Here is a 10,720-nt window from a genome sequence, read left to right on the forward strand (position 1 = left end):
ATATGGTGAAAAAAGAACTGTTTTAAATCTTTAGCAGTTTCTTTAGTTAAGCTTATACTTGCCTAGTTTTCCTCAACCACTTTCACAAATGAGTCTACTGCCCAGCTCACCAACTTACTGCAAACATATTGATGCACTTCTCTGATTCCTTGCTCCCTGGACTTCTTGGATGACAGAACCAATCCTGTGCCCTATCCTGGACTAATGTCTTCATTGTTTCAAATACTCTGTTATTTTTATTCCCCGTAAAGACTTCATGATTTCTTAATATGTAAAAATTAATGACACAGTAGTGAACGAAGCTGAAGGTAGAGGGTATAGTGGAGAACATGAAACAATGGCACTGAACCCTAGTTCACCCCAAAAACACTGGATGGGCAGTAGAGTAAGGAAGAGAGAAGTCTGGAAAAATGTGAGGAGATAGTAAATAACAGGCTATCCAGTTATTCTTTCCAGTCCTCTCCTTCAACACTGACCTGTTTCACTGGATCATATCCATATTACAAATTCCTCTTTAGCTTCTTGCCTCACTGCCAGTGTGTGTTACAAAGAGCTCTTCCTTCTTTTTTTACCTTCTACAAACCTGCTGTAGTTTTCCACAGTAAGTTTCATTCAGACTTAACTAATAAGATAAACAGTGAACTGTAAATCTGACTTTCAAAGGAGCTACTTAAATTCCTAATGGAAAGGGTATATGTAAGCTTATAATGCTATTACTGGATAAATGTCTTCATAATAAGCAATTTAATATCAATGGCACTGTACTTATGGAGTCAATTGGTACCTCTGTAATAATAACTCAGAATTTGTTACAGCTAGTAATTTCCTTAGAAATCTAACCTTAAATTACACTTAATGAACGCCTACTTGTTACATTGTTTAACCTATAGTTGAGAGCTCTGAAGGCATGGCATTTTGAATCTTTCACAAACTGTTTCACATAATCAGATATTCCTTTAAATATTAAATGAATTTCATTTTTCTCTGTTGATTTATATACTATATATGATTCTGTAGAGTTAATTTATAATGGCCAAGTGTTCACTTCTGTGAAAAGCAGGATAGCCTTGAACTCTGTTTGATTCTTCTACCTCTCCATTGCTATAAAATAGACATTGATGAGTGCCGGATCTCCCCAGACTTATGTGGAAGTGGTACTTGTGTCAACACTCCTGGAAGCTTTGAGTGTGAGTGCTTTGATGGTTACGAAAGTGGATTTATGATGATGAAGAACTGTATGGGTAAGTGTGACTGTACTCTGTACTATACTAGCTCTGCTCTACTAAACACTTCATATGTATAATTATTGTGAGTTCTTGAACAAATGAGACTGATACACAGTTTATAGGACAGATAACTGAACTATGCATATAGCTTTGCTTGTTCTTTTTGCTAATTACTTTTGCACATTTCTGTATAGATATTTTAGAATGGCAGCAACTATTCATTCACGTAGCTAATAAGGTATTCAAACATTTGGTAAAGTTAGGAATAGAAGGCTGGAGTTTCAAAAGTAGTGTGATTCACTTTTCCTTGATTCTTCTAGGAGTCCAGAAATTCTGAGCATTTCTGGAAAAATCACATCTCTCTAATCTGTCTGAAGTTGTAAGAATAGATATGGAGACAGGAAAAGTTGCTAGCCCCCTTAAAAAATCTTGAGTTAGTATTGTGGAGTACTTCATGAAATACGTCATGAAATATATAATGAAAATGAAAAGTCTAAGATCTTCATGTTGACGATGCTGAATGGGTCCTCCTCCTTGTCCTTCGTGAAGATTGGATTGTCATTTCCTCTCCTTCCACCCTAAAGATTCTTGCCTAATTTCCATGGCCTTTAAAGGATGGTCAGGAGTGGCTTCAAAATGACATTGGCCAGCTCCCTCTCAGCACTCATGAGTCTTTTACATGTCCTTTGTCAGCAGGTGCCTTGCCCCATTTTCCCTCATCTTTTTGCTGCTGCTGTTATACCCTTCACATCCCTTGCCAGGGTCAACTCCTGGTGGCTTTGGCTTTCCTAACCCCATCCCTGCACGCTCAGACAGTGCTTCTGTATTTCTCCTGCATCACCTGTCCCTGCTTTTGCCTATTTTATGCTTCCTTTTTTGTTTGTGACAGGAGCTTTTGTGCTTGTAATTGAACTCAAATAAGTGGTCCTATGCCCCTGTGTGCCAGGATGCTGTGCAGGCCTCCTGTCACCTTTACTTGTTTTCCTGCAAATTGTGATGCTTTTAGACTCCGGAAGTCAGCAAAAAATCATTGCCTGAATCACAGATGAACATAACAAAGAAGCTAAACTGAGGAAGCTGAATAGCCTTCATGAGAGACAGTACAAATGCAGAGAATCAATACTGTATGGTGGGGATATGTTATCTGTAAGACAGAGGCAGGGAAGCAAAATGTCACATAAATAAGCAGAGAGTGAGGAGATAAGAGAAATGACTTCTTGAGGGCCTTTTACAGGAACTAAGAAAGGGAGGGGATAATGTTCAATGAAAGCATTTTGGAGCTGTGAGGACTATCCAAGCAGGAGTATAACAAAAGATAAGTTGAATTCTATAATCAGGCAGTTTCTCCTCTCATGTGAATAACCTGCAAAACCCAGTGGTATCTTGGCTAAATTCTCAGGCTAATGAAAGATAACACTAGTCTGCCTATCTGAATAAAAGTCTCTAGTTTCAAGGATAGGTAGCCATAATGCTTCCTGGGAGTCCAAAAGTGTGAGGGCATTCTGCACCTTGAACATCTTTTGGTCATACTTCTCTTCATCCACATATACAGTGTTAGCTGTTTTTATCAGGTTTGTGAGTCAAATACTCAGTTTGCAATTGTAAGCTGTAGCAAGCATATTTCTCAGCCACACAATGACATACACAGGAGTTATCAAACCAAATAGCCATTTTGTTAAAAGTTTACACACACATCCCCATTAATGGCATCCACAGACAACAATTTCAATGCATACATAAATGGGTGTCTGGTTGCATTAAGAAGCACTTTTTCGAAAATTTCATCACATTAATACATTGTTCTAAATGGCAACCATCCAAACAGTTGCTGTCTTTTCTTGTGTCCTGTGTTTCCCAGAATACTTAATTTTGAATGATGAATCTTTGGTTTTCTTGAGGGGAAGAATACCCATTTTTAGAGTTAATAATGTATAGTTTTTTGTTTGCCGTGTTATGCAGTATGAGGAGAGGAGCAGCACTGCTTCAGTGAAACAATCCTTTTATTTCTGACCTCCAGATTTTGTCACTTACAGACACTAAGAATTGCTTTTCTCTTTGTTGCTCCTTAGTAATGATTTTATATTTGTTTATCATGGTCTCTTCGCAGATATTGATGAATGTGAACGCAACCCTCTGCTGTGTAGAGGTGGCACATGTGTGAACACCGAGGGGAGTTTTCAGTGTGACTGTCCTTCGGGACATGAGCTGTCACCATCACGTGAGGAATGCATAGGTGAGTTTCAACTCAGAATAGTAGTCTTCAGCTTTCTAAGAAGAGTCGTCATTTGTGCTATGAAAACTTCTTGTCTCTGGCAAGGATGGGATCTCAAGAATATCTTGTACAAATTCATGCTCCTCCTTTATGTGAGTATCTTCAAATTAAAACCTTGTAACACATCCTGTAAAATCTCCATTGCCCTTAACGCTGTTGACTTCAAAGAGGAGTATTTTACCAGGCCTCTTAGGGATTATTTAGCAACTCAAAGGACTGTACCACTCATGTTTTCAAGTAAAATACATACAAACACAAAGTGAACATCGTTCCTACAGTCAGAAAAAAGTATTGTCCCTTATTGAAATGCAGCTCTCCTTTTTGCATATAATTCACCAAAATGGTGAAAAAAATGCAAAAACTGTAATGCATATTATCTCTTTGGTTTCTGTGTTTGATGCATAGTTGCTTCAAAAGTTGGTTTAAACCAGCAGACTGTGCAGTTAATGTTCACAGACCAGAAACAAAGAAGATAAATCTTTGGACACTGGCTTAAACATATTGTTCAGAGCACCATACCTTGAACTGGAACATGCTAAGAACAAGAAAGAAATTGAAAAAGCCTGAAAGCCACCAGTTTAAAATATTACTTCTCACCCTCTTTCTCTGGCATTTAAGCAGTTAGTCTGTATTCTGAATAACAGGTAATTTATACGAATAATTCTTTTCCAGATGTAAATGAGTGCTCGTTAAGTGACAATCTCTGCAGAAATGGCAAGTGTGTGAACATGGTTGGAACATACCAGTGTTCCTGTAGCTCTGGGTACCAGGCCACTTCTGACAGACAAGGCTGTGTAGGCAAGTGTTGTACACCTTCACCTATGTATTTGTGCTCCATTGTATATTGTTTCATCTGTCTTTGTTTTTATTTAATTTCATACGTTCCTTCTGAAACTGAGTAGGGCCATCTTATCTGCTATTAGGCATATCATGAACTATTGTGGACCCTTCTTTTACCTTGGAGATATAAAGAAGGTGTAAAAAGATTGTTGCTGTAGTGAACTCCGCAGAATGCTTTGAGAAAAAATATTCTTATGGTAATACTCTATTAAAATCAGAGGCTTGAGCTAACAACCAGAAAATATTGCTTGATTTCTTGATCAAGCCAGAACAGCCCCATGCATTGATAGTTTCTCTTTCACTTTTTCTCTTTATTGTATACACTTCTTAAATCCTTCACTATAGTAATACTGAATTATGTAGTTGTCATCACATTGGTAAGGAGAACAGAGGTATTGAGAGTTTTTTATTTGTTGGCTATGTTTATTTTTTTGCAAAAAAATAAATTTGTGCTACATTTCAAGCTTTAATGAAACCTAAGTTTCTCAGGGCTTTTCTTTCTTTCCCTTCCACATGTTGTCTTTTGCACTTTTTTTTACATCCCTCCTTTCCACATGTTGTCTTTTGTAGTTTTTTTTACATCCCTAGTAATACATATGAACAAAAGCAACAACTAAAAGTAGCCACTTGCTCCCACAGATGAAAATGCAGTTGAAAGAGAGAAAGCTGAACAAAATACAAATCAGAGACAGCAGAGTGAGAATAAAAATTCAGAATCGTATCACCGATAAACTGTTTCATCTGCTAAGTAAAATGGCAAGAGAAGATGACTTTTCCTTATAAAAGTAGACTTACTACTATTAATGTTGCTTCCCCAGATATTGATGAATGTATGATAATGAATGGAGGCTGTGACACCCACTGCACTAACTCAGAAGGCAGCTATGAATGTAGCTGCAGTGACGGCTATGCTCTAATGCCAGATGTCAGGACATGTGCAGGTAGGTTTTAATATCTTAAAAGTTCCAGCATCGTATCTTTCAGCCGATATGAACATGTTATTCTTTTAGCTGATCCATACCAGAGTGACAGAATTATTATCTGTTTTTTTATTTTTTCAGATATTGATGAATGTGAGAACAATCCAGATATCTGTGATGGTGGGCAATGTACTAATATTCCAGGGGAATATCGCTGTCTCTGTTATGATGGATTTATGGCTTCTATGGACATGAAAACTTGTATTGGTAAGTAGCTATATGCACCAAATTTAATGCAAGTCTAAAAATTCTGCAGCTAATGTTTTAGGATGTTCTGCTGAATCCTTGAAAGTGGGTACTGAAACTAAGTGTATTATAAAAAAAAAAAAAATCTGTAGATCTTTCTTGCCTATCACTATAGATGTCAGGAAGGGTAGAAAAGAATTTGAGAAGTCGATAAAGATGAATCAAATCATATAGTTCCAAAAATAGGAGTGATTTAATTGTAATGATATGATTCCTCTAAAACATCTCTATTGAGAAGAGATTGAGTGCCCCAGCATTTTCTTCTGTCTCTTGTAAATGTTTTAGTTTATTTCCTCAACTACAGAAAGTTATCATGAGTAATTATAAAGGAAATTAAAATAAAAGTATCTCCTCAAATTAACCTAACCTGTTTAGTTTATCTTGGTGTTTATATGAACTTCTTACCTTTTACATTTAATATAAAGTTTCATATGTTTCATATTTTAAGGTGGTTTTGGCTATACCAATAACATCTTTTTATATTTTGTGAGCATCTGTCAAACAAACCTTCATTTTGCACATGTGCACAGTCACACAGACACACACACTGAGGAGAAACTAGTTACATGTAATACTGAGCAAAGCTGTCCTGAGCTGGTTTTGTCGCCTTTTTTCCATAGAGTTGAATTTAAGATTTTCTTTTCACCTTCACTTTTATGTTATTCCAGGTTCTTGTTTTCAGTTTTACACACATACTGCATGTTTATGCAACCAACTGGGAAGTTTAGAACTGATCTTTTCAATAATTTTTTCATATTAGCCATGTTAGTAGCTGTAAAATCAGAATACTTTTTTTCATTTTATACATGACTGCTCTTAAATGTTCTTCTCTAGGAAAACAGTATCTGATATTAAGGTTAGAAACCTACAGTGCGGAAGTGTGAATTTCTGCCATGTATGTAATTGCTTTCCTTGCTAACAGCATCATCTGGTTTGTCAAAAAGCCTTTGGGGTGACTGCAGTTTCTTACTGGACCTAACATTACTTTCAACAAAGTACTTGATTTTTTTTCAGCAGAAATATTTGCAAGATCTTGTATTTATTTGACAATATGTGAAATTAGATGATCTTTGCCATTTAACTAGTGTAAAATTGGAGCTATTTGAATAAAGTAAAAAAGTTGACATAGGTGTAACTCATAATAAGACTATGTTTTAACTACAATTTTTAACCAGATCTTTAATTATAAACTATATAGCTTTCAAATGAGGTAAATTCTGGAATAACGTTAAAGCTTTGTATTATACTTGAAAGCCTATATTGAAAATTTAGCATGCAGTATAAGAATCTAAACCACAGTTCAGGTACAAACTACAGTATTCTGTAGGAGAGGTTTTCTTCCTAATGGAAAGTTTTCATCATACATGCAACACTCGGTGAAATTGGGAAGAACAGGGAGACATCAGTAGCAAACTTACCTCTCTCGTGAAACTTCAGTCTGCATCAAGGCAGCAAGTGCTGAGCAGTCACATTGTTGAGGTGTCTGGGAAGGGAGTCACAAGAGCACATCTACAGTCCTGATGCCCTGTTTTTCCTTGTGACTATTTTTTTTTTATATGGTTGTGGGAAAACTTTTCTGGTTGTGGCTTATCACTTGTTCTTTCTGCAAGGGTCTTTCCCCACTCCACCTGCAGCCTGATGTCTCTTTGAATGTTACCTTTGTGGTGGCTTTGTGTCTTTGTATGTGCCAGAGGTAGCTCTAACATTTGGAAGCATATCTTCTCAAGGGCATTCTTTTAATGTCTCTGCTCTTTACCCTCTCCCAGACTGGCTTTCAACCACACCAGTAGGACAATGGTTATTGACCTCTTCTTTCACTCCTACTTAACCTCAGCTTTGGTAGACATTTTGATTTTTCTTCCTCTCTTGAAATGTCTTGAAGTTTCTTTCAGCTTCTTTCACAATCAGAGGGACTTTGTTTCTTGTCAGCAAGGAATTAGCCCTGCCACACACACACACACACACACACACACACACTTGGGATCATTAATAAAAATTATTTCCTAGCTACCCATTTTCTAATGGCATAGCAGAGTGATAGATACAGGTCTGTACTAAAAAGCTGCCAATGATCCATAGGCATTCTCTGAAACCTAAATGGAAGGTTGTGCCAGAGCTACTCATAGCCATGAGCTGCTAAGAGAAGGAGTTTGAAGTTTCTTCATGGTGTTAAGAGTTCCCTATTTGATATGCTTCATAGTTCAGGCTTTTCCAGAGAGATTTTGGAAGAAGCAGGTCAATTCTTATGTTCCAGGGGTGTCTCAGCAAGCAGAACTGCAGAGGTAAGTCTGCAGCTCCTGCAACTGAGAAAACTCAGAGCATAGCAGCTTTCCTTTGCCTCATAGTGTGTCAACTGAATGTACTAGGGAACACTGTTGTAGGGAACAAAGGTTGCTGTAATGAGAGTATTTAGAAGACTGACGAGATCAGCCCTGTTTTAAAATACAAAACTAAATTTTACTAAATTCATTTAATAACAACACACTTGCCAGCGGTCAGTTCTTACACAATATTGATCATTATCACTGCACTTACAAAACTGTTAGTTTTTAACAATCACATTCTAAATTACATGCAAGTATACAATACCACAGAGCTGTTACAGGTAGTTTGCATTGACTGTCTTCCAGCCCTTGGTATTGCTTAGTCACAAAGGTCAAGGTGATTGGACTTGAGCACTTGTCTACAAGAAAAGCTCGAACTGAAGTGGGTCTGTCTTCTTTCTGCTCCAATTTTCCATGCTTATGTTTTTACGCTATTGCCCCCCTCACAAAAAGAAGGGTCCCTTCTACTCCTTATAGGCCTTATCTTGTTTTCTTGTCTTGCCAGTCATTCTTCTGGTGTACCTGTGAGGTTTTCCTGCCTATCTGCAGTCCCTTGTGCTTATATTGTCCTTTGTCTGGCAAATTCTATGACTTTGACATGTCCTACATGCAGCTACGCCCATATTTCTTTGTCCTTTTGGCAGTCTCCTTGTTCACATCCTTAAGCAAAACTGTGTCTGGCTATGCCATCGCAGTATTACATGATACTTACACGCTATTGCTAGTTACACTGTTTTAGCATGCTTATATTAGGGTTTAAGGCAAGCTAATATTAATTATATCCCAATTAGTGCACTTTTAATTTATATGTGATATGGGCCTTTGCTTTGGCTGCACTACATGACATCTTACTTCACTCAAAAGGACAACTACAAATACCAGAAATGCCTTTTTGTCCACAGTACAATGATTCTCTTTAGTGTCATATTATAATACTGTTAGTTAATATCATTTCAAGGGACAAATGGAAATATTGGACAAGGTATTTGAAAAGTTCTTGGGCCATGTTGCCCCACTGCAGTATGACTTAGAACAGTCATATGAAGCTCCTCAGTTACCTGCTTGACAGGTGCCCAATTCTAGTTTTTGTTTCATAAGATTCATTGTCTTTCCTAAGTTGAATTCTTATTAAAAAACCTGATTGAGTTTACTTTATTATTTTTTATAATTTTGACAAATGCTATTCAGAGGTGTCAACACACTTGTATATATCACTATTCAATTTTAAATAGTGATCAAAATGTGCAAATTGAAACCTGTAGATAATGGCAGTACAGGAAAAGTAATCAATTTACTGTATAAATTATTCTTTGGAAGAAAATTGTAGCTATATTATGATCAAGAAGGTGTTTTTAAAAAATTCTTTGAAATAATTGACTTCATAGTCCAATAATTAGCATACTAAATAAGTTAGAAAACACTGTGGTATGTGGACTACACGTTCATCCTTGCTTGTTTTTAGGGAATTAAAAGAATATAGAATGGACAGCTGAAATATATTGTATGAAGATTAATAAATGCCACATGTCGTAGAGGTGGACCATGCTTCTGATGTTTTCACCTGAATGAAAGTATTCCAGAAAGACAAAGTATGCTGTTAAATGACAGTAATGTTCAAGTAACAATGAATTTATGTGCACTTACAGATGTGAATGAATGTGATTTGAATTCCAACATCTGTATGTTTGGGGAGTGTGAAAACACTAAAGGTTCCTTCATTTGTCACTGTCAGCTAGGATATTCAGTCAAGAAAGGAACCACTGGATGCACAGGTAAAGCAAATTTCTGGCATATCTGTCATGGTGTGCACATATCTTGGTTGGCTTTCAGGTAAAGTAGATGCACAAGTATTCACACACAAGTGAGAGATTGGTATCTGTACGTAATAGTAAATATAACAGTAAGTATTTTACATTAGTCAGCATGTATCCAGAGTTTGAAAAGGCACGTTCCTTGACCAGTATCAATATGATATGAGAGGCCCTTTACATAACGGTAATTTTAAAGGCAAAGCTCTTACCAGTATAGATTGGGGGAATATCTGTGGTATGAAACATAGCTTGGGTGGGCACAGCTGCCTTTGTATTAGAAGTATTTTATCAGTACTCATTTGTTATACATACTTAAAGTATGAACTCATCTGTCAACTAAAGCTGCAGGAAATGACCCTGTAGTCTAAGAACAGGACAAAAGGAAAAAAAATGCAAAAGAAAAGAATGAAAAAAAGTGATGATGTAAGAGGGAAAGTATATGCCATCCTTCAACCCATGCTAACAAATTTTAAAAAAATCATAGTCCATCAGTTTCAAACTCTGTGAGTCTTTGTGATAGTTAAGCAGTACTTTGTCTTCTGCAAGCTGGGTCCACTGTGTTTAGGAAGCTAAGTTGTCCTGGTTTCAGATGGAATAATTTTCTTCCTAGTAGCTGGTATAGTGCTGTGTTGTGGATTTAGGATGAGAATAATGTTGATAACAGACTGATGTTTTAGATGTTGCTGAGCAGTGCTTACACTAAGTTAAGGACTTTTCAGCTTCTCACGCTCTATCGACTGAGAAGGCTGGAGGTGCACAAGAAGCTGGGAGGGGGCACAGCCAGGACAGCTGACCCAAACTGGCCAAAGGGATATTCCATACCATATGATATCATGCTGAATAAAAACTGGGGGCAGTTGGCCAGGGAGGGTGCAGCCACTGCTTGGGAACTGGCTGGGCATTGGTCGGCGGGTGGTGACCAATTGCATTGTGCATCACTTGTTTTGTATATTCTTTTTTTTTTTTTTTAAAATTTCAATAACTAAACTGTTTTTTTCTCAGCCCATGAGTTTTCTCACTT

General features: G+C 37.0%; 1 protein-coding gene across 1 annotated transcript in view; it reads left to right on the forward strand.

Annotated features, from left to right (window-relative positions):
- FBN2 (fibrillin 2) overlaps nucleotides 1-10,720 on the forward strand; it is a 205,879-nt gene that overhangs the window by 143,582 nt on the left and 51,577 nt on the right. Inside the window, exons 29-34 of the mRNA XM_019471859.1 lie at nucleotides 1,113-1,241; nucleotides 3,334-3,459; nucleotides 4,171-4,296; nucleotides 5,157-5,279; nucleotides 5,400-5,525; nucleotides 9,535-9,660. Coding sequence (XP_019327404.1) covers nucleotides 1,113-1,241; nucleotides 3,334-3,459; nucleotides 4,171-4,296; nucleotides 5,157-5,279; nucleotides 5,400-5,525; nucleotides 9,535-9,660 — 756 coding nt within the window. The remainder of the gene's footprint in view (nucleotides 1-1,112; nucleotides 1,242-3,333; nucleotides 3,460-4,170; nucleotides 4,297-5,156; nucleotides 5,280-5,399; nucleotides 5,526-9,534; nucleotides 9,661-10,720) is intronic.

The sequence above is a fragment of the Aptenodytes forsteri genome, unplaced genomic scaffold (genome assembly GCF_000699145.1).
Source record: "Aptenodytes forsteri isolate BGI_AS27 unplaced genomic scaffold, ASM69914v1 Scaffold402, whole genome shotgun sequence".
In the NCBI taxonomy this organism is placed as follows: Eukaryota; Metazoa; Chordata; class Aves; order Sphenisciformes; family Spheniscidae; genus Aptenodytes; species Aptenodytes forsteri.